The 25,677-nt window shown below is 37.7% G+C and overlaps 1 protein-coding gene across 5 annotated transcripts in view; it reads right to left on the reverse strand.

The window, feature by feature from the left end:
* The window catches only part of LOC134372124 (S-adenosyl-L-methionine-dependent tRNA 4-demethylwyosine synthase TYW1), a 216,539-nt gene that overhangs the window by 18,752 nt on the left and 172,110 nt on the right, over positions 1–25,677 (reverse strand). For 3 of the 5 annotated variants that reach the window (XM_063089339.1, XM_063089336.1, XM_063089337.1), the window contains one exon: positions 15,559–15,624. The exons of the other annotated variants lie outside the window; for them this stretch is intronic. In XM_063089339.1, the coding sequence (XP_062945409.1) occupies positions 15,559–15,624 (66 nt within the window). The remainder of the gene's footprint in view (positions 1–15,558; positions 15,625–25,677) is intronic. 5 annotated transcript variants of the gene reach the window in all.

Consider the following 25,677-nt stretch of genomic DNA (forward strand, 5'->3'; position numbering starts at 1 on the left):
ACAAACAGGAAAGAGAAAGAATCAAACCTTATCACTACTGAAAACCACCAAACTGCAATAATAAAAAATAAAAGACAAAGAAAGGAACAGAGGATACACAAAACAACCAGAGAACAATCAACAATATGAAAAGAGTAAGTCATCACCTATCAATAACTTTGAATGTAAATGGATTAAATCCCCCAATTAAAAAATAGACTGCCTGAGATTAAAAAAAATAAGACCCAGCTTATACTACTTAAAAGAAACTCACTTCACCTGTAAAGACACACACAGACTGAAAGTGAAGAGAAGAAAAAATATATCCCATGCAAATGGAATCCAAAAGCAAGCAGGAGTAGCTATACTTATATAAAACAGACTTTAACTCAAAAGCTATAAAAAGAGACAAAAAAGGTAATCATATAATGATAAAAGTATCAATTCAGCAAAAGGACATAATTGCAAATATATACACACCCAACATTGGAGCACCCAGATATATAAAGCAAGCATTATTAAATATAAAAGGACAGATAGACTCCAACACAGTAATAGTCAAGGACTTCAACACCCCACTCTCAGCACTGAACAGATTATCAAGGCAGAAAATCAACAAAGAAATAGCGGGTTTAAAATGCACTATAAACCAAATAGACCTTAAAGAAATTTATGGATCATGCCGTCCAACAGCTGCAGAATACACATTCTTCTCATCAGTACATGGAATATTCTCTAGGAGTGGGTATATATCAAGCCACAAAACAAGTCTCAAAATTTTGTTTAAAAATTGAAATCATATCAAGTATCTTCTCTGATGGCAATGAATAAAACTACTAGTCAATAAAGAGTAATTATTAAAACTGTACAAAGGCATGAAGATTAATAAACATGCTCTGAATGACAATAGGTCAATAAAGAAATCAGGAAAAAAATAAAAAAAATTTTTTGGAACAAATAAAGAAACACAACATACCAAAATCTATGAGATAGCCCAAAGCAGTATTAAGAGGGAAGTCTATAGCAATAAATGTCTACATCAAAAAATTAGAAAGATTTCAAATAAACAGAAAAAGTATCTCAAGAAACTAGAAAAGAACAAAACCTAAAATTAGTAGAAGGAAAGAAATACTACTAAGATCAGAGCAGAAATAAACAAAATTGAGTCTGAAAAAATAATACAAAAGATCAACAAATTGCTCGTTTTTTAAAAAGATAAACAAAATCAACAAACCATTAGATAGAGTAACTAAGAAAAAAAAGAGAAAAGACATAAATAAAACCAGAAATGAAAAAGTAGACATTACAACTGATACCACAGAAATTCAAAGGATCATAAGAGACTATTATGAACAACTATACACCAACAAACTGGAAAACCTAGAAGAAACGGATAAATTCCTCGGCACATACAATCCACTAACATTGAACCAATAAGAAATAGAAAACTTGAAAAGACCAATAACAAGTAACAAGATTGAATCAGTAATAAAAAGCAGTAACAAAGTAAGAAACAAACAAAAGCCCAGGACCTGATTGCTTTACTGCTGAATTCTACCAAACATTAAAGAAGAATAAATACTAGTTCTTCTTAAACTCTTCCAGAAAACTGAATTGGAGAGGAAATTCTTCCAAACTCATTCTATGAGGACTGCATTACCATGATACCTTAACCAGACAAGAACACAACAACAAAAAAACTATGGGCCAATACCCCTGATGAACATAGATTAAAAAGAGGCTTCCAGTCAAGATGGCAGAACAGACAGTCCTCAGCATCACTCTCTTCCACAAATCAACCAATTTACAACTATTAAAAAGCAACGAAAGCCAAGCTGGGGCTGCCAGAGCTCAGGTGAAGAGGAGGAGAGACCTATGGAGAGCATGAAGGCAGAAGAAGCCACAATGAGAGAAAAAAAAACCACTCCGACCATTTCGAGCCCTGGCCACTTCAAGGCTAGAGCTGCTGAGCGCACAGAGCAGGAGCTGGCAAAAGCTGCAGCCCTACAGATAGAGTTGCTTGGAAGTGGCAGGGCAGAAGAGGGCCTTGGTGGCCGCCAGGCCAGCAGGACCACTAACAGGGTTCCCATGGACCCACATAGGGTCAAGGAGCCACAGCAACTGAAAAAAGAAGCTGCTCAGAGGCCAGTGAGTCATTGCAAGGGACTGGCACACGGGCAGTGTTTGGAGCATGGAGTTTAGGGGAGATGAGTCCACCAGGAGAATACTGGGGCACAGCAAGGAGAGCTGATCTGCCCTGCAATCAGCACAGGACCATTCAGTGGAGACTGGTCAGGAATACAGAACGGCAGGGGGTGTAGTTTGCTGAAAAGACTGAGGTCCAGACGAGAATTTCTACACAACCTAGCTGTACTGGATTTCACGTGACCCAGAAGTACCTATAGAGTCATCTATTAAAATCAGAGCTGCAATAAAAGTCTTCCCTAGGAAATCAGCAGCAAAGCAACAATTTAGCTCAACCACAGAGCTCAAATGCTGGTCCCCACAGGAAGTTCCTCCATTTTAGAAATAAGCAAAGGACAACAAATTAGTTCCAGTGCAGAGTTTAAGTGGGAGGAACAACAAATAATCCAACACAGAACTGGAAGAAAAACCAAAATACCCACAGACCGGAGACAAAGTTTGATATTAAATACGAAAGGTCTCACATCACCAAAGAACATCTATAAAACCTAGAAGGGGGCCGAGCCCATGGCGCACTCGGTAGAGTGCTGCACTGGGAGCACGGCGACGCTCCCACCGCGGGTTTGGATCCTATATAGGAATGACCAGTGCACTCACTGGCTGAGTGCCGGTCACGAAAAAACGACAAAAAAAAAAAAACCTAGAAGGAATGGAAGTCCCCTGGGCTGCCAAGTCAGGAATGTGTGAGGGCTGGGGACCCCAGCCATGCTCCCTGACACTCGCAACCAGCTCTGCAATGACCACTGAGCCACTGCAGGAAGTGCCTTGGGCTCTCCTGAGTCTGGGTGGTGGGGGGTTGAGGGCCTCGACCACACCCTCTGACACTAGCAATCAGCCCAGCAACAACCACCAAGCCACTGCAGGAAGAGCCCTGGGCTCTCCTGAACTGGGGTGGTGGGGAGCCAAGGGCCTTGGCCATGACCCACCAACACTCGCAACCAGCCCAGCGACAACCACCAAGTCACTGCAGGAAGCACCCCAGGCTCTCCTGAGCCAGGGTGGTGGGGGCCGAGGGCCTTGGCCACACACCCTCAACACCCACAGGCAGCCCAGAGATGACCACCAAGCCACCGCAGGATGCACCCCGCTCTGGAGCCATAGCAGTGGGGGGCCAAGGGCCTTAGCCACACCTCCTGAGACCCATAACCAGCCCAGCAATAACCACCAAGCCACCTGCAAGTAGCTCCCTGGGCTCCCAAGCTGGTACAATGGGGGACAAGGGCTTCAGCCACACCCCCCTGACATCTGCACCCAGCCCAGAAATGACCAAGCCACTGCTGTAAGCCCTCTGATCTCCCCTACAGGAATGAGGAGGGTGCCGTAGGCCTCAACCCTGCCCTTCCTCCTCCTTCCTTTTCCCACCCTATTTCCTTTCCCCTTCCTGTCTCTCCCTCCCTCACAACTGCTGTGCAACATCATAGAATATAAAAAATAATATTAATAAATTTAATAAAAAATGAAAAAGAAAAAAAAGAATATGGATGAAAAATCCTTAACAAAATACAAGCATACTAAATCCAGCAGCACATTAAAAAGACCATTCACCATGATGAAGTAGGATTTATCCCAGAGATGCAAAAATGGTTCAACATATGCAAATCAATAAATGTGATACATCACATCAACACATTGAAGAACAAAAACTATATGATCATCTCAACAGATGCAGAAAAAGCATTTGATAAAATTTAACATTGCTTCATGATAAAAAAAATACTCAATAAATTAGGTATAAAAGGAAAGTACTCAACATAATAAAAGCCATTATAAAACAAACCCATGCTAATATACTGATCAGGGGAAAACTCTAAGAACTAGAAAAAGACAGGGATGCCCACTCTCACCACTCTTATTCAACATAGTATTGAAAGTTCTAGTCAGAGCAATTAGGCAATAGAAAGTAAAAAGAGCACCGAATCTGGAAAGGAAGAAGTCAAATTGTTCCTGTTTGTAGACAACATGATCTTATATACAGAAAACTGTAAAAGCTCCACCAAAAAACTCTTAGACCCAATAAACAAATTAGTGAAGTTTCAGGATACAAAATCAAAATATAAAAGTCAGTAGCATTTCTATATACCAATAACAAGCAAGCTGAAAAAGACATCAAGAAAGCAATCCCATTTACAACTGCTACAAAAACAAAAACAAAAACCACAAAAAACCTAGGAATAAATGTAGCCATGGAGGTGAAAGATCTCTCTAAAAAAAACTAAAAAATACCAATGAAAGAAAATGAAGAGGACACAAAGAAATGGAAAGACATCTCATGTTCATGGATTGGAAGAATTAATATCGTAAAAATGACCATACTATCCAAACTGATCTACAGATTCAATGCAATCAATCAAAATACCAATGACATTCTTTACAGATGTAGAAAAAACAATCCTAAAATTTGCATAAAACCACAAAAAAATCGGAATAGCCAAAGCAATCTTGAGCAAAAGAAAAGCATTACACTATCTGATTTCAAAATATACTACAAAGCTATAGTAATCCAAACAGCATGGTACTGGCATAAAAAACAGACACATAGACCAATGGAACAGAATAGAAAACCCAGAAATAAAGCTATGTATTTAAGTGAACTGATTTTCAACAAAGGCACCATGAATATTCTTTGGGGAAAGGACAGTCTCTTCACTAAATGGTACAGAGAAAACTGGATATCCATATGCAGAAGAATTAAACTAGACCCCTATCACTCATCCTATACAAAAATTTACCATGTGATCCAGCAATCCTACTACTGAGTATATACCCATAGGAAAGGAAATCAGTATACTGAAGAGATATTTGCACTCATATTTATTGCAGAATTCATAATAGCTAAGACATAGAATCAACAGATGAACGGATTAAGAAAATGTGGTATATATATGTAATTGAATACTATTTAGCCAAGAAACCCACAAAAAATGAAATCCTGTCATTCATGGCAACATGGATGAGCTTGGAGGACATTATGTTACATGAAATAAGCCTGGAACAGAAAGAGAAATACTGCATGTTCTCACTTATATGTGCAATCTAGGAAAGTTGACTGCATAGAAGTAGAGAGTAGAATGGTGGTTACCTGAGGCCGGGAAGGGCAGGGACAATGGGAGGACAGCGAGAGGTTGGTTAACAAATACAAAATTACAGCTAGATAGGAGGAAGAAGATCTAGTGTTCTATAGCACTGTAGGGTAAGTATAATTAACAAGTTTATTATGTCTTCTCAATTAGTTAGAAAGAGAGGATTTTGAATGTTCCCAACACAAAGAAATGGTAAGTGTTTGAGGTGATGGATATGTTGATTGACTTGATTTGATCATTACTCATTGTATACATGTATCGAAATATCACCTTTTAATATGTACAACTATTATTTCTCAGTAAAAAAATATTTTAAGTGTGTTTAAAAAAAAAATGAAAGGCATAAAGACAGACATATAGAACAATGCAATAGAATAGAGAACTCGGAAATAAACCATTGCATATACTCATATGGTCAAATGATCTTTCACAAGGGTGCCAAGACTACTTATGGGGAAAGGACAGTCTCTTCAACAAATGGTACTGGAAAAACAGGATAAACACAAGTAAAAGAAGGAAGGTGAACCCTACCTAAGCATCATATGCAAAAATTAACTCAAAACAGATCAAAGACCTAAATGTAAGATCTAAATCTATAAAACTGAAAAGAAACCACAGAGTAAAAGCTTCATGACATTGGATTTGGCAACAATTTCTTGGATATGACACAAAGACACAGGCAACAAAAGAAAAACTAGACAAACTAAACTTCATGAAAAAAATTGTTTTAATGTGTACATCAAAAGACACTGAGAATAAAAAGGCAATCCACTGAATGGGAGAAAATATTTGCAAACTGTATATCTGATAAGGGATCAGTTTCCAGAATATATAGAGAACTCCCAAAACAACAAAAAATACCAACCTGATTTTTTTCTCCAAAGATAAAAAATGGTCAATAAGCACATGAAAAAATGATCAACATCACTAATTATTAGATAAATGCCAATCAAAATTGCAATGAGAACATATAAAACATTTACAAAAACTATCCACATTCCAGGTCACATGGCCAATCTCAGAAAATACTATAGAATGAATATAAAGCAGACCATAATATCTGAATAAAATGCAATAAAATTAGAAACTAAAATAGTGAAAAATATTTACATGACAGGATATTTTTAAATATGTCTAAATAATACAGGAATCTAAAAGAAATCATGATGGAAATTATAAAACACTTAGAACTAAATGGCAACAAAAGCAGTACAGGACAAAATTTGTGAAATGCAGCTAAGTTTACTTAGAGGAAAATTTATAGCCTCAAATGCCTATGTTAGATTAGAAAAAAAAGAGACAAAGTAAAAATCAATGAGTTCTTAAAAAACAGAAAACAAAACAACAGAAAGACAAATATTTCAAATGTTGGTTCCTTGTAAAGACAATAAAATATACTCTCTGGGCAAGATAATTAAGAAAAGACAGAGAGATGAGAGATAGGTAGGGGAGAGAGAAAGGGCACAAATTAGCAATAGCGACAATGACAGGATTACAGATATCTTTCAGATTTTTAAATCATTAGGAAAATCATAAGTAATTTTTGCCAAAAATGAGAACTTAGATGAAATGGAAACTATTCTAGAAAAATTCATATTAAGAAAGCTGATTCAAGAAAATCTGCATAATGTTGTAATGATTAAAGAAAATTGACCTACATACAAGGCACTAAGCCTAGATGGTTTCTAAAAACAAGTAACTCCAAAGAAAAGAAAGAAAACGCTCCCTATCCTATCTCCTACTATACAAGGACAGTACAGAAAGTACAAATTGATCTCACCTATGAGTATAGAAGCAAACATACCAAGTAAAATATTACACAACTAAATCCAAAATGTGTAAGAATAGTAGTGCAAAGGGTGAAGTGAGAGCACTCACTGAGATTGAAAAGCAGGTTCCTGCAGTAGGACTTCTAAAATGTGAGGGAACTGGAGGAAACATGAAGAAAAATTCATTTTGACCAGTAATGGCCTCAGTAAGTTTAACTGCTGGAGGAATGATGACAGACAAGACTGGGTTACTCAATTGGATTGGAAAAAAGGGGATGTCACCAGAATTAAGAAAAAAATTGTTTGTAGACTTTAAGTTACCTGACCTCAAACTAGGTGAATCTTGTTAAGAATTTGGCACCTGAGACTGAGACAAGTGGTGGTAGGTGCTTGAGCTAAACTGAGGCTGCAGCAGCCATACCAGGTGATATGAAAAGTAAGAAGCAAAAGAAGTCAAGAGAAGGGGAGGGAGGGAAGGAAAAAAGGATGGAAACTGACAGACAGGCAGGTGGACATCACAGCTTCCTAGTTCCTTGTCCCAGATAGGTTCATGGGTAAATTCTGCCAAATATTTAAAGAGGAAATATCAACAATTCTCCACAATCTCTTCCAGAAAACAGTAGCACAGGGAATACTTCAAACTCCTTCTATGAGACAAGCATTACCCTAATACCAAAATGCAATAAAGATATTACAAGAAAGGAAAACCACAGAACAAAAACTGTCATGAACATAGATGTAAAATCAACAAAACATTAGCAATTTAGATTTAAAAATGTGTAAAAAGAATTATACACCATGACCAAGTGAGATTATTCCAGGTATAGATTAAACAGCCTGGTTCAACATTTGAAAATCAGTTAATGTAATTTTATCACATCTACAAGCTAAAGAAGAAAAAGTCATATGACCAAATCAATAGTTACAGAAAAAACATTTGACAGAACCCAAACCAATTCATGATTAAAAACTTTCAGCAACTAAGAACAGGGAACTTCCCCAACGTAACAAACAATGTGTACCAAAAATCCTACAGCTAACATCATACCTAATGGAAAGAAAACAGATGTTTTCCCACTAAGATCAGAAACAAGTCAGGGATGTCCCCTCTCACCATTCCTTTTCAACATCAAACTGGAAGTCTTAGCAAATGCAATAAGATAAGAAAAGGAAATAAAAGATATGCAGATTGGAAAGGAAGAAATAAAACTGCCTATGTGCACAGATGACATGATTATATATGTAGAACATTCTAGAGAATCATTATCAACAACAGGAAAAAACCCTCCTGTAACTATAGCAAGTTACAAGATATAAGGTTAATAATAATTACTTTCTTATATATCAGCAATGAATGATTGCAATTTGAGATTAAAAATTCAATACTATTTACATAAGCATTTATTCTTGGATGCTAATGTATAAATCTAACACAACATGTACAGGATATATATGTAGAAAACAACAAACTCTGATGAAAAAAATCAAGGAGATCTAAATAAATGGAGGGATATTCCATGTTTAAGGAAGAGAAGACTAAATATTGTCAAAGTATTAATTTTTCCCAAGCTAATCTTGTAGACTCAATGCAATCACAATCAAAATCCTAGTGAGCTGTTTGGCAGATATTGACAAACTGATTCTACAGCATATACAGAAAGGCCAAAAACCTAGAAAAGCTGACACAATAGTGAAGAAGAACAAGTTGGAGTGATACTACCCCACCTCAAAACTTAATATAAAGCTACAGAAATCAGGACTGCATGATATTGTTGAAAAAAGACACATAGGTCAATGGAATGGAATAGAAAGGCCAGAAATAGATCCACACAAATACAGTCAACTGATCTTTGATAAAAGAGCAAACCAAAGGCAATTTAGTGGAGAAAGAACAGACTTTTCAATAATTTTACCTGAACAATTTAACATGCAAGAAAAATGCATCTAGATATAGATCTTACATCTTTCAAAACTGTTCTTAGACTTAACCATAAAACTATAAAATTACTAGAAGCTAACATAGGAGTAAATCTAGGTGGCCTTGAGTTTGTCAACAGTTTTCAAATACAACACCAAAAGCACGATCCATGAAAGAATAAGTTGGTAAGTTAGACCTTATTAAAGTTAAAACCATTTGCTCTGAGAAAGGCACAATTAAAAGAATGAAGAGTCAAGCCACAGTCTCAGAGAAACTATTTTTAAAATACATGTCTGATAAATGACTTGTATCCAAAAAAATATAAAGAACTCTTAAAACTCAACAATAAGAAACAACCAACCCAATTTAAAAAATAGGCAAAAGATCTGAACAGACACCTTTCAACAGAATATGTACAGATTGCAAATAAACATATGGAAAGATACTCACCATCATTCCCTGATGACAGTCAGGGAATTACAAATTAAAGCAACAGTGAGATACCATTACGCAGCTATTAGAACAGCTAAATCCCCAAAAACCGACAATAACAAATTCTGGCAATAATGTACAACAGGCACTCTCATTCACTGCTGATAGGAATGCAAAATGGCACAAACACTTTGGAAGACAGTTTGGCAGTTTTGTTTTGTTTCGTTTGTTTGTTACAAAGCTTAACATAGCCTTACTATATGATTTAGCAATTGCACTCCTAGGTATTTATACAACTAATTAAAAAACTTATGATCACACAAAAGCCTGCACACAAATTGCTTATAGCTGCTTTATTAACAATCACCAAAAACTGTAAGCAACCCAGTAGTCCTTCAATAGGTAAATGAATAAACACACTGTGGTACATCCATACAATGGAGTTTTATTCAGCAATATAAAGAAATGAGCATCAAGCCATTAAATGACACAAAGAAATCTTAAATGCATATTGCTAAGTGAAAAAAGCCAGTCTGATAAAGGTACATAGTATCTTATTCCAATTATATTCTGGAAAATGCAAAACTGTAGATATAGTACAATCAGTGGTTGCCCTGAATTCAGTATTTATGGGGAGGGGGAAATAAAAAGGAGAAGCTCAGGGAATTTTTAGGGCAGAAAATTATTCTAAGTAATATCATAATGGTGAATTCATGACATTATGCACTTACCAAAACCCATAGAACCTGACAACACAAATACTAAACCTTAATGTATGCAAAGTAAAAAAAAAAAATCACTTGAGAGGATGGAGGATCTCAGGAAGGTGTGCAGACTATAACAGGAGACTCTGATTGTACTACAAATATATAAAATAACCTCACTAAAGGTGATGGAAGAGAAAAAGTGCTCACCTAACTAATTTTGGAAATGAGTGGAGTCTGTAAAACTAAGGGCAAAAAGACCTGCATACAAGCACTATATTCTAGGGTTAATAATTCTGATGCTGTTTTACAAATATTCTGGAAATAAACAATTAAGTACATGAACAAATGATGGCAGGAGCCAGGTTTCTCACTGTTGTTATGTAATTCACAGATAAGCAAGGGGAGGAGGCTGGAATGGTCCATGTGGTAATAATGGATTACAGCTTGAGACATCAGTACATTTAGCTTAATATAGCTACAGAAGGCTACAAACAGAAATATTGGTAGATATGTGTATAGGCAAGAGTTAGCATACACCCATATCTTTTCGCTGAGAGGACCTAAATGACACCCCAGTAGCAATGAGCACATCTTCACCTGGACCTTGGTTTCTAATACCATTCTCCAATAAAAGGAACCAGGGCTCCTGAGAGAAGTGGCTGATTCTAGGGCTGGATAAGCCTGGAAAATAGTAGGGCTAAAAGTAAGGGATTGCTCAAACAAACAAACAAAAACCATAAAAGCAAACAAAGAAACCCACATTGATGTGGATATGCCAAAGGAGCAAAGAGCCAAGTGAAAGAGGTCCTAATGGCCAAACTGGGACAATTTGAGCAACAAAAGAAATAAAGCAGTATTGGATTATAATGCAAAATATCAAATAAATATCCCTAAGTCCAAACTGATATATAAATGATTGAATAAATTAATAAATGGGGGAGAAGAGGCAAACCTTCCATGCAGAAGAATCCCAAATAACTGATGTAGATACTACACCCTCAAGGAGGTGAATCCTAACTCCCCACTCCTTAGACATGGACTGCACATAGTAACTTCCTTCTAAAGAATACAGTATAAAAAAGTGGAGGTGTGGGGGTAATTTTACAGTGGATAAACCTGACAAATACTGCCTCAGCTAGGTGATCAAGGTCATCACCAGTAGTCATAAATCATGTTGACAGTACATATGCACCCTTGCTATGATGTAATGAGAATGGCAATTCACCTCTGTGATCTTCCTCCTAAAAACTCACAACCCAAGTCTCATGAGAAAAATTTCAGACAAATTTCAGTAGTGGAGCATCCTATAAAATACCTCATGAGTATTCCTAAAAGCTGTCAAGATCATCAAAAATAAGGCAAGTCTGGAAAACTGCCACAGCCAAGAAGAGCCTAAAGAGACATGACAACTAACTGTAATGTGTTATCCTGAATGGGATCCTAGAACAGAAAAAGAATATTAGGGAAAACCCTAAGGAAACCTAAATAAACTATGAATTTTAGTTAAAAATAACGTATCAATATTGGTTCAATAAGTGTAACACATGTACCACACCAATGCAAGATGTTAATCATAAGGGAAACCCAGGGTATATGGGTACTCTCTATTCTATACTTTCAATTTTTCTGTAAGTCAAAAACTGTTGTAAGATATAAAGTCTATTATTTTTGAAAGTAAGAAATTAAGTTTTAAAGCAATGTTATGTGGATTCTGCAAGCTGTACGTTTCCAAAAATATTCCATATAGTAATTAAGAAATGATTTGCATGGGGGGTAGCACATGGCAGTGATAAGATCGCTGCACTGGAAATGACCATGGAGTATTCTGGGTACGAATAGGGTAACACAGATCATAATGGACTCTCCAGAAGCTATTTCATGTTGTGAAAATCTTACAATTTAATTTAATGCAGGACCCTTAAAGGTATCTAAATGTAAACAGTCAACCTAAGATTCACCTTACAATTTGGACTACATGGTATCCTTGATCAGAGGGTATTTAAAATTTTTGAAATGAACAAAGAAAAAAAGTCATAATTGGGGGAATTTCATTGCTCCCTTTATGGCAATGTTCTTATTTCTGCTAGCCAACTTTACCAGAAGCAGAAAAGTACAGTACAGCAGACAGCTGAGACTTTCAACAAGCATGGACAGGCATCAGACTCCTGCAGCAGGAAAAGAGAATGGCCACTGGATTTAACAATTAGCAAGTCACTTATGACTCATAAAATAGCAAACTCAGTACAATAAATATTTATTGAATAAATGAATGCGTGAATGAATAAGGAAGAAGGTAAGTAGGTACCAAAAATAGCAAGGAAGATGGAACAGTATCTCTGATTTCAGAAGGTAAGACGATGAGAAAGGGAAGTAGATGGAAGTGGAGAGGCTGTTAATTATCTAACAAATACTGAGAATCTAACATGCAGCAGGGAATCTAGGAAGTACTGGGATGACAGCACTTATGTCCCACAAATCATAGCTAGTCAGAAAAGGCTTACTATATGTACACAGAGATCTGAGAGAAGGGGTACCCAAGGAGGAGATGTTCATTTTACAGTTATAAAGAGCAGAAGTACACCATGCAAATTGGGGTGGGGAAGAGCGCATTTCTGGTAGAAAAAATATCTCGGGCAAATGCACAGAAGAAAGCAATTGCCAGTACCTTGTAAAGGACCTGACTGTGAAGGCCATAACAAATCAAATCAAATGTTTAGGTTTTTCTCTTGCATGCTATGTGAGATGACATATGTTTCATATGTCAAATATAACAGAGAAACAATAAGCTTGGAACTGGTAGCGTAAGCAACGAGGATGTTGAACAGCTGACACCTACTCTGTTATTACAGACTAAATGATCAGTTTTGTGGATTCCTCTAGTCTTTAGGGTTTGTTTTTTCTGTTTCTTTCCTTTGTCCCTTGGTTACATTCCTGCTTTGGAACACTAGGACCCTTACAAAAGGGCATTCATCTGTAAGTTGTTAGCCTACTTATTAAATAGGGCTTGATGAGATCTGATTAGGATTAAGAAAAAGTGTTTTCATGTAAATTTCAGGGAACCTTTCTAGTAACACTATAAGGGCAATCATGCAACCATAAAATAAAATTTTAAGATGAGTTCACATGGAAATATCTATCAGTAGCAAACAGTGTCAAGTAGACTGGCATCACTATTCCGTGGGGAGGTGCTGAACCACACCTCTGCAGGGGTCAGACATCTGCTTCTGGACAAGGTGTACCAGATGCTCTCCTCCCTGCCCTTCCCACTAATTACAGCTAAAAATCCAGGAAGTTATGTACAAAACAAATGTAAAAAGATTCTGAAAGGTGGAGATAAAAAGACAGACTGTCTAGGAACCTTAGGACCTGATGAACATCATAGTGGTTAGTTCCCTGGGTTTTATTTTGGGCTCATTTATCCCAGACTGGGCACCGAAGAAGGCTGTAATCCGTAAACACCAATGGGTGCAGAGGGGAAAAAAAGCCCCAAGTAAAGGCTGCTCTCTCTAGCCAAAGGATCAGGAAAAGGGCAGCCTAGCAAAATAGAAAAGGTCTAAACATAACCATGCTAGGCTATGAGACAAACTGTCCTCACTCCCACTTGGTCAGCAAACAGCAAGTGGGGAACCCAGACTGCCACACTCACCTGGCTGTAATGAAGCACCCTCCCAACTCCCACTGCTAGGAGGTGTCAGAGCACGTAGAGTGGGGAATCCTGCTTTCCCCAGCTGTGGTGTCATGGAGACTACACAGGGAGCCTGGACTTTCACCCCTACCCAGCAATAAGGCCCCCACCTCTACCCCACAGTGTCAGTGGAGGCTACGTAGGGAGGAGCAGTGAGGCGGCTCCCTTCCTAGTCAGAGTGTTTCAGAGGAGGCTGAGGGGGGAGTGTTTCAGGGAGCCTGAACCTGCCCCCACTCACTGAGGAGCAACAAGACAACCCTCCCACAGTAGGTCAGTGGAGGCTGGGAGGGGAACCTGGACTTCTGCCTTTACCTGGAAATAATGAGGTGACACCCTCCCATCCCATCCCCACTGCCCAGGGTCAAAGGAAGCCTGGTATAAGAGAGGATTTCAATAAGATCCAGAGTTGCATAACGTAATAACCAAAATGTCCAGGATATAACTGAAAGTCACTCTTCATACTAAGAAACAGGAAAAGCTTAACTCAAATGAAGAAAGATAATCAAAAGACACATATCAAGATGATACATATGTTGGAATTATCTAATACGGATTTTAAAGCGGCCATCACACATATGATTCAACAAGCAATTACAAAACACTCAAAACAAGTAAAAAACAGAAAGCTAAACAGAAGGAAGAATAATCAAGTGGAAATTTCAGAACTAACATAATAAAAATTCAATGGATGGGCTCAACAGCAGAATGGAGGGAAGAGAAGACAGAATTAATGAACTGGAAGTTAAAACAACAGAATCTGAACAGAGAGACTGAAAGACAAACAAAGAAAGCATGAGGTACCTGTGGGACCATAATAAAATATCTAACATTTTTGTCATCAGAATTCTCAAACGAGAAGAGAAAGAAGGTGGGGCTGAAAAAATATTTGAAGAGACAGTGGCTGAAAATTTCCCAAATTTGTAAAGGACATAAACATACAGATTCAGGAAGCTGAGAATACCCCCAAGAGAATAAACCCAAAGAAATCCAAGCCAAATAAACCTAGGCCAAAACAAGAAATAATCAAACTTCTGAAAACTAAAGATCTGAAAAGTAAAAAAAATCTTGAAAGCAGTGAGAGAGAAACCTCTTACCTATAGAAGAAAAACAATTAAACAACAGGGGATTTCTCGATACGAAGGAAGCCAGAAGGAAGTCTTGAAAGAAAAGAACTGTTAATCTGGAATTCTTTATCTAGCAAAAATATCTTTCAGCAATGAAGAGGAAATCAAGACATTGCCAGATGAAGGAAATCTAAGAGAACTAGGTGCCATCACACCAGCTCTAAAAGAATTGCTAAAGGAAGTTCTTCAAACAGATGGGGAAGATTCCAAAAGCCTGGACCATCAGGAAGAAAGAACAACAGAAAGAGTAAAAATATAAGTACAATAAACTCTTCTTCTCTTGAGTTTTCTAAATTATATTTCATGGTTGAAGCAAAAATTATAACATTACCCCATGTGATTTTCAATGTATGTGTGGGAAATATTTAAGACATTATAAATGAGAGAGATTAAAAAGACTTATGTTTCCATACTCAACTGAAAAATATTAACACCAGTAAAATTTTAATGGGAAAAAAATTAACACCAGGAGACTGATATATTATATATGTATAATGTAATATCTAGAGCAACCACTATAAAGTCTGTACAAAGAGATACACGCAACAATACTACAGATAAAACAAAATTCTTAAGCAGTATATTAGTCCATTTATGTTGCTTATAACAAAATACCTGAAACTGGGTGATGTATAAAGAAAACAAAATTTATTACTTACACAGTTTCTGAGGCTGGGAAGTCCAAAGTCCATCTGGGGTGGCAGGAGTGACCCAGGGGTCTCACACTGCAAGATGGTGGAAGCAGAGAGAACAGAGAGATAGAAGTACAGACTCTCCTCTTCTTTTTAAAGTCCTCAGAACCATGCCCTCATCTGTAATCCCTTTGTAATCCATTCACTACTGCAGGGTCCTACAATCCAATCTTTTTAAGGCTCCACCTTTCAATTACCGTAACAGGATTTCCCACCCTCTTAACAATCACAGTGGGGGCTATGTTTCTAATACATAAAACTTGGGGGACACAAATCAAGCTTCAGGGAGTTTTGGAGGGACATAATTCAATCCACTACAAACAGCCTGGCAGAAGAGACTAAAACAGCATCACCCAACTACGTGTTGACTCTAAGAAACTCACTTCAAATATAATGACATAGGATGAAAAAATAAAACATGCAAATATTAATCAAAAGAAGCAGAAGTGGCTATATTACTATCAGATAAAGTAGACTCCAAGCAAAGAAAATTACTATGGACAGACAAAGGGACATTACATAACAGAAAAAAGGGTCAAATCCACCACAAAGACACAGAAATCTTAAATGTATATGCATCCAACAACATAGCTGAAAAATATGTGCAGCAAAAACTGACAGAACTAAAAGAAGACATAAAGAAATTCACAATTACAGTTGGAGACTTCAAAACTCCTCTTTTAACAATTGGTAGAACTATACAAATAATCACCAAGGATGCATAAGATCTCAGCAATGCCATCAACCAACAGAATGAAATAGACGTTTACAGAACACTCACCTGACAACAGCAGAATACACATTCTTTGCCAGTGCGCACAAATCATTTACCAAGACAGACCACATCCAGGCCCATAAGACAAATATCAACAAATTTTAAAAAACTAAAACCATACAGAGTATGTTCTCTGACCACAACAGAATCAAACTAGAAATCAGTAATACAAAGACAAAAGGAAAATGTCCAAACAGTGGGAATCACAGGAAAATGTCCAAACACTGGAAAACTAAACAACAAAGTACTAAATAACCCATAGGCCAAGGAAGAAGTCTAAAGAGAAAAATAAACAATTTGCAGAATAAGAATGGAAATAAAATATATCAATACTTAAGAAACATAGCTAAAGCAGGGCTGAAAGGAACATTTACAGCACTGTATGTTTACACTAAAAGAGAGGAAAAGTCAATAATCCAAGCTCTCAGCTTAAGAAACTACAAAAAGAGCAAAGAAACCCAGAGTAAACAGAAAGAAGGGAGTAATACAGAGAACAGAAATCAGTAAAAGTGAAATCAGAAAAACAGAAAATCAATGAAACAAAAAGCTGGTTCTTTGAAAACACCAGTAGAATCAATAAACCTCTAGCAAGACTTACAAAGACAAAAGAGAGAGGATGCAAATCACCCAATTCAGAAATGAAATGGAATTCTGTGCAAACATTAAAGGAAAATAAGGCACATAATGAACAATTTACTCAAATAAATTTGACAACTTAGATGAAATGGACCAGTTCCTTGAAAACTCAAACTACCCCAACTCACTCAAAATGAAAAAATCTGAATAGCCCTGTAACTACTAAAGAAATTGAATTTGTAATTTAAAAGTTCCCCCAAAAGTCATCTCTAAGCCCAGCCAGTTTCACTGGAGAATTCTACTAGACATTTAAAGAACAACAAACACCAATTCTGTACAATCCCTTCCAACAGTATGAAAAAAGAAAACTACAGATCAACATCCCTAACATATGTAATATTGAGGCAAAAGTTCTTTAACTATTAGCAAATAGAATTCAGCAATACATAAAAAAGAATTATACACTATGATCAACTGAGATTTAATCCATGGATGCAAGGATGGTTCGATATCCAAAAACCAATGCATTCCATCCAATTACCACCAAAAGGAGAAAAATTGCATGCTCATATCAGTTGAAAAAAAGCATCTGACTTAATGAAACAACTATTCATAATAAAAACCTTCAAAAAACTAGGATTAGAGGGAAACTTCCTCAACTTGGAAAAGGACATGAACAAAGAACTTAGAGCTAACATCATATTAAGCAGTGAAAGAATAAATGCTTTCCTCTTAAGATCAGGAAAAATGTGAGGATGTCCCTGGTCACCACTATTATGCAATGAAGGGTTGGAAGTCCTAGTCAGTGTAAATAAGTGAGAAAAGGAAATAAAAGGCATCCCAATTGGAAAGGAAGAAATAAACTGTCCCTATTTGCAGATAACATAATGGTCTGTACAGAATATCCCAAGAAACCTACAAAAAAACTCCTAGAACTAATAAGTGAGTTAAGCAAGGCTGCAGGATACAACATCAACATACCAAAATTAATTGTATTTCTGTATACTAGCAATGAACATGTGAAAAACGAAATTGAAACTACATTACCATTTATAACTGCTCAAAAAATGACAACTACAAATCTAACAAAACATGTTAGGATGTGTATGCTGAAAAGCACAAAATACTGATTAAAAAAAAAACACAAATGGGCCGAGCCCGTGGCGCACTTGGTAGAGTGCTGCGCTGGGAGCGCGGCACGCTCCCACCGCGGGTTCGGATCCTGTATAAGAATGACTGGTGCACTCACTGGCTGAGTGCCGGTCACAAAAAAAAAAAAAAAAAAACACAAAGATCTAAATAAATGGAGAGACAGACCATGTTCGTGAAATACAAATTAAGACACAATGAGATATCACTCTAAGCCTATTAGAACAGCCAACTTTAAAATTAATGACAATACCAAAGCTAGTGAGGATAGACAGAACCTAGGTTTTTCAAACACTGCTGATAGAAATGCACACTGTAAAATGGTTTAAAGGAAGGAAGGAAAGAAGGAAACACCCTTACCATGTGACTAGCAATTGCATTCCTGGGCATTTATCCTGGGGAACTAAAATTTATGTCCACACAAAAACTTGTACATTAATGTTCAAAGCAGCTTTATTTGTAATAGCCAAAAACTGGAAACAATCTAGAAGTCCTTTAACATGTGCATGGTTAAACGAACCCATACCATGGGACAGTATTCAGCAATAAAAGGTACAAACTGTCGACACATGCAACAGGTAGGATGAATCTCAAGGACATTATGCTGAGTTTTAAAAAAGCCAGTCTCAAAAGGTCACATACTTTATGATTCTCTTTATACACCATTCTCGGGATGACAAAATCACAGAGATGAACAGCAGATCAGTTGGGGGTGGAGGGTGGGCTGGACTACAAAGGAGCAGCATGGGAAAGGTCTTCGTGGTGACAGACTGCTTTGTATCCTGATCATGCTGGTGGTGATGTGAATCTACACATGGTAAAATGGCATAGAAATATGCACACACAAATGAGCGCAGTTAAAATAGGTGAAATCTAAATACAGGTTGTACCAATGTCTGCGTCCCAGTTTTGATAATATACTATAGTTATATAAGATGTCATCATTTGGGAAAACTAGGTTGAAGGGTACATGAGACCTTTTGGTACTATTTTTACAGTTCCCTATGAACTCATGATTCTTTTAAAGTAAAAACACTTGGTTGGTATTTAGTTTTCCTTCATGGCTGTCTTGGTGTAACAATAGGGAAGCAGTCCTCCAACATGACTCAGAAGCCCTGGGATTATTAGCAGAAATTGAACAATCTAAGAAAACAGAGAATGATAAACAGCTGTTTGTTGATTCTGACCTCTCTGGATTCAGGTGACCTTACCCAGTTCATGAGCCAAAATGAAGAGCTGACGTGCCAGGTGTGAGAAGTGACTACTTCATAAGAAGTTGTACCATATTTTCATTTATTTCAGACACTAGTATAAGAATGGAGAGTAGGATGTGACTGGAAAATTATAATGTGTGCATACTTCAATATCAACAATGAAAAGAAAAAGAAGCACCAGAAAATACATAATTGGGAATAATCCAAATGAGATTTCTATTCCACTTTGGGTGGGTTTCTGTACTATTTCCTTACTGCCATGGTCCCCAAAGTGAGGGTAGAGTACTCATGGGGACACTGCAGGATATTTTAAATTTTGGAGGGAAACACAATGATACTGGAGATCCATCAGAAACAGCTCACCGTTTCAACACTAGGCTGTGCTACTATTCTATTACCTCATAACAAATGGAACTGCTTGGCATTTCTTTTGACCTACAGTTCTCATAAAAAAAATTACTGAGGCACTAGGGCACCACGAATAAGAAACATTTTAAGCTTCTGTATCAGGATATGCCTGGTGTAACTGATTTCAAAGCATGTGGAGCACGTCTTTCTCACTCACGCTGCTAAGCACAGCTGCTCTCAATCTGGACTCCATATCCTCACTGGAATTTCTTCCTGATATAGCATAAACTTATTCACTCTCTACCCACATCTCCCTAAACAAATAAATAAAAAACAGATATGCAAATAACAGCACCTTGGTGAGAGCCAGCACCACTACCACGCATTTACCCAAGTCAGCTGCCAGGGGTCACACTGGAACCTCCCGCTCATTAATGGCCCTTGCTTAGCACTTTGTCAAGTCCGCCCTTCCCACTCTCACTCCTCACAGCTTTGCTTCAGACCCTCCTCGTTTAATCCTCAGATTGTTGGACCCCAACAACAGCTTTTTTTTTTTTTTGCTTTTCTGTGACCGGTAAGGGGATCACAACCCTTGGCTTGGTGCCATCCGCTCCGCGCTCAGCCAGTGAGCGCACCAACCATCCCTATATAGGATCCGAACCCGCGGCGGGAGCGCCACTGTGCTCCCAGCGCCGCACTCTCGAGTGAGCCACGGGGTCAGCCTGGACCCACTACAACAGTTTTTAACTGGTTTCTTTGTCTTACAGCTTTGCAATACATCCCCTATAATACCGCCAGACAAACTTTTCTGAAACTCAAATCTGATTCTGTCACTTCCCTACTTTCTGTCACTTCCCTACTTAGAACCCTTCAGTGCCTCCCTATGCCCTATAGGAAAAATAATTAAGGACACTCTCTACAGTCTTGCCCCCCCCCCACCGCCCCCATCATCCCCTTGCCCTGCAACCCTCCTCTGACCTCCAGCACAAGAAACTACTTGTGGTTCTCTCCACATGCCAGGCCTCTGCTTGCACTGTTCCCTGCCTGAGCCTTCTTCCTCTCTTGGCTGTCGTTTAAGATACAGTTAAACAGCGACTCCCCAGTAAAGGCTCTCCAGATAGTGCCATGTAGTCTCCAGTACACCCCTTTGTGCTCCGTTCTATTCTCCCACCCACCTTTAGTAGCACTTCTGGGAGCTACTTTTGTTTAGATATCTGTCTTGTTCTGTTAGACCATTCTTGAAGGCAGAGACCATTTTTTACTCATCTTTGTACTCTTAGTTCCCAGCCCCAATGCCTGACACACGTGGGTGTTCAACAGCATTAAAGAAAGTAATAAAGGTCAGTCTCAGACCATCCTCTGCCCTGGCTTGTACTCTGCACCCGTCTGCCACTGCACCTGCCACTCTGAATTTCAGCTGTTTGCTTCCCCTACTAAACTGGGGGCTCCCTGCGGATAGGGGCAGGCCAATAAAAGCAGTAGTAACAACTACTACTAATTAACTGTCTATTTACTTTAGGTTCCCTTCTGGGTGCTTTAAACATGTTACCTCTAATCTTGATAACAACCTCTTAAGTCAATATTATTAGTATCACTTTCGAATGAGGTTTAGGGAGGTTTAATTAGAGAGATACAGAGGGAGAGAGGAAATAGGCAGCATAGCACAGTGGTTTAAAATACAGTGATAAATTATAAAGCATTAAAAAATATATAAATTGATGAGTCGATACTCATAAATAAATATATATAAATGGGGCAAAGGGAGGGCCTTTGTTTATAGAAGAATTCTGAGCGTAAATGTGGAGGGAGTGGTAAGAGTCAGAAAAATCAGTATTTCACAATCAATGAAAAAATTTGATCAGGCAAGAACCATCAATGAATGCTAAATCTACCTGGAAACTTTAATGAAGAGCAGCATATTTGCATTGTGCCTTTTCACAGACAGCTTATTAGTTGCAAGGGAGAATAAATTATACAGCAGAGGAACTAGGCACCATCACCTGTGAGGGACAGGGACACCACGCACCTCCTGGCATGATGCTCTGGAAGGGACACATCCCAATGCAGTATCCCACCTGTGGATGTACAACCTCAATCTAACCGTGAGGAAAAATCAGACAAATGTGAAAGAGGAACATTTCCATTAAAAGAAAAAGAAGGGGAAGACTGTACTCTTTAGAAATATCAATGTCATAAAAGACAAAGAAAGGCTGTGAAGATGTTCCAGACTAAAGGTGACCGAAGAAATAAGAGAACAAAATGTAACATCTGACCCAGACTGGGGGTGGTCAACTATCACTGGTAGGCCAAATCTGGCCAGATTTAGCCCACAGCCTGTTTTAAGGATGGTCTTTACAACTTTTAAAGGTTGTAAAACAAACAAACAAACAAGCAAAGAACATCTGGCCAAAGCTGTGTATGGCTCGCAAAGCTGTAATATTTACTGGGCCTTCGTAGAAAAAGTTTGCCAGCCCCTACAGAGGAGACCTATACTGGAGTAGGACATGCTACAAGAAATGTTGTAAGCTGAACTGATAAAATTTAAATATGGATGCCAGATTAAAGTCGTGTCAATTTAAAGTTTTTAAGTTATCTATTGTGGTTGTATAAGAGAATATTCCTAGTCCTAAGAAATCCACATTGAAGTATTTAGAAGCAAAATACCAAGACGTATGTAACATTTCCTCAAAAGGCTCAGAAAAGTGTGTGTGTGTGTGTGTCTGCACAGAGAGGGAAGGATGGAGGGAGGCAGGGAAGGAGTAAGAATGAGGAAGAGAGAAAAGCAAGAGGGCAAACGACAAAAGCCAATGGGAGAAAATGGTAACATTAGGTGGATTTTTAACTCTGTGTTCTTTCTACTATTTTAATTATTGCACTTTTTTGTAAATTTGAAATAATTTCCAAATTTAACAGGAAAGAAAAGTGCTGTGGATTGATTGAATTGTGTCCCCCAAGGTTCATGTATTGGAAACTTGGCCCCCACTGTGACTGTTAAGAGGGTGGGAAATCCTATTATGGTAATTGAAAGGCGGAGCCTTGAAGAGGTGATTGGATTGCAGGACCGTGCGGTAGTGAATGGATAAAAAATGGTGGTCAGAGGCACGGTTCTGAGGGCTTTAAAAGGAGAGTACATGAGGAAGTTGGTATCTCACTCTCTCTGCTCTGCCATTTTCTGCCATGTGAGGTCACTGGGTCACTGTTGCCACCACCAAGGCCTTCACCAGCTGTATTCCCTGGACTTTGGACTTCCCAGCCTCTGAAACTGTAAGCAATAAATTTTGCTTTCTTATTAATCACCCAGTTCCAGTATTTTGTTAAAAGCTACAGAAATAGACTAATACAAAAAGGAAAGAAAGAAGGAGATATAGGCTCTGGAGTCAGCTGCCAGGGCTTAAATCTCATTTTTACTGCTTAGGGGCTATCTCATCTTGGACAAGTTACTTAACCCCTTGATGTATCGATTTTCTCACCCATAAAACACAGATATCAATAGTTTCTACCTTCTAGTATTGTTCTGAGCACTCATCAAATTAAACACTTTTGTAAATAATAACAATAACTGAAGCAGCAATAACAGAATCTTACTATGAGCCAGCTGCTGTCAAGTGTTTCATAACAATAGTCTTAGGCAGTATTATGCCCATTTTCCAGATGAAAAGCTAGAGAGAGACAGGGGCCAGGATTCAAACCCTAATAAACCTGACTCTACACATAACCTCTTAATCACTCATTACACTATAGAACGATTAAACAGCTTGAACAAATTCCCTAGTAAACAATGACGGTGTAAGACTTGTGTCGAGTCTATTTTTCAGTGAACCCTGCGTGTTTTCCATTCTTCCTGTCTGAGGCACTGTGTCCCTTGCTGCACGGCCCGGTGTCTAGAACTCGGCAGATGTTCAATAAACACAGCTGAATTGGCCCGAATGAGATAGAGTACTGTTGATTTCCTCTATTCCCATGTCTACACTGGGAAGAAAGAAGAAATCTTACTCACTGATATAAAGTACTGGTCTAAGATAAAAATTTCCCAGTTTTAAATATTCCTTTGAATGTGGCCAGTGGTTTCAAAGGAGGCCCTGTAGTATAAGAACAATCAACAGACTAGAGGGCAGAAGGCTGTGGTTCTAGATTTGGCTTGGCCATTTAAACAAGCCTCTTCACCATTCAGACCTGTTTCCGGATGGGAAACGTGACAGGGTTAAATCACACATCTCCAACACCTCAGAAGAGATCTTCTGATCATAGGCCTTATATGATTTCTATAAATAGTTTTCCAAATACCATGTACAGAACACAATCAAACATAAGAAGGTACATAAGAAGAGAAGTCAACATGAATAAGCCCTAGTAGAAGTGACAGACAACAGAAACAAATACACAGGGACTTTAGATATTGGAATTATCAGATACAAACAATAAAACAACTCTATGTCCAATATTCATGAAGATAAAAGAAAAGATTGAAAACTTCAGCAGGGAACTGGAAATTATACAAAATGACATAGCATATTTGAAACAAACAAGCCAAACAGAAATTGAAAAACATGATATCCAAAATTAAGAAACCGACAATTAAATTTAATAGCATGTCAGACACGGTTGAAGCAAGAATTAAAGAACTGGAATATAAATCAAAAGAAATGGTCCAAAATGAAGTATGGAGAGACAAAAGAACAAAAAATACAAATAAGAAATCAAGAGACATAGAAAATACAGTGAGGTTTAACATATGTTTAACTGGAGTCCTAAAGGAAAAGAAATAATGGAGAAGAAGAAATAAAGGCTAAAATTTTTTCTACAACTGATAAAAATGACCAATCCACAGATTTATGAAGCTCAAGGTGTCCCAAGAAGGAAAAATAAAAGGAAATTTTAAAGCATGTTCTTCAGGAAGAAAAAAATCTCAGACGGAGAGTCAAAGATGCAGAAAGGAATAGAGAGCAAAACAGTGTTAAAAATGCAGATAAATCTAAATGAATACTGACTGCATAAAGCAATAATAATGTCTCTATACATTTATAATTAATAGATGCAATAATAACAGCATGAAAGTCAGGAAGGGAAAAATGAAGGGCAAGTGTTCTAGAGTCTTTGCTTTGCACAGTTAGAAGGTAACAGAAGATTTTGATTATTTAAGGATGCATGCAGTAATTTCTAGCGCAGCTACTCAAAGAACAGAAAAAGAACATATAATTCCACATCTAACTGGAGAAAAAACAAGACCTGCTGTGTCTAAGGAAGTGCAAGAAGTGCGATGCTGCTGGAGAGCAGAATGAGAGGGGAAGCGCAGAGGCCAGTCACACCCTGCGGGCCCCATGACAGATTCTGATCGTCATGCTAAAAGCAATGGGAGGTCCCTAAGGCTTCTAAGCAGCACAGAGCTATATTCTATAAGGATTTCTTTGGCTGTGGTGTGAAGAACAGACTTAATGGAGGAAGGGAAAATTTCACCACCATTGTCAGGATTATTTCCATATGACTGCCTTTTTAATCATGTAATTTTTTTAAGGCTCTATCTTACCTAAGAAAGTACCAAAGTTAGAAAATGAAAATCAGTTTTTGCTTTTTTTGTTTTTGTTTTTTAATTTTTAAGATTTACTTTGGTAATTTAATTCTCTTTGTGGCTACTTTAATTAACATTTCAAATACCAGATGGCCTTTATTTCTTTGTTCCTTGATCCTCCTAGAAATATTCTAACAGGTCAGATATACCCTACTGCAATCAAAACATTAGGGCCTTTTCACCTCATATTTGTTTGAGACTACGGTGTGTGAAATTTTAATTGAGCGATTCTCATATTATTAAATATTGTTAACCTGAGAAGCTATTAAGAAAGCCACTTAGATTATGGTTGGGGGATTGGGGGGTTGGTCCTTTCATTTTCAAATTAAGCCTGACTTTACTTGCATAGAAAGTATTTACATAAGAAGAGGCAGTGCATCCTTAACTTTTATTACCTTTTTGGTATTAACCTATTTTTATTGTGGTATAATTCACGTACCATAAAATTCAGCCTTTAA

This window comes from Cynocephalus volans, chromosome 3 (assembly GCF_027409185.1).
Source record: "Cynocephalus volans isolate mCynVol1 chromosome 3, mCynVol1.pri, whole genome shotgun sequence".
Lineage (NCBI taxonomy): Eukaryota > Metazoa > Chordata > Mammalia > Dermoptera > Cynocephalidae > Cynocephalus > Cynocephalus volans.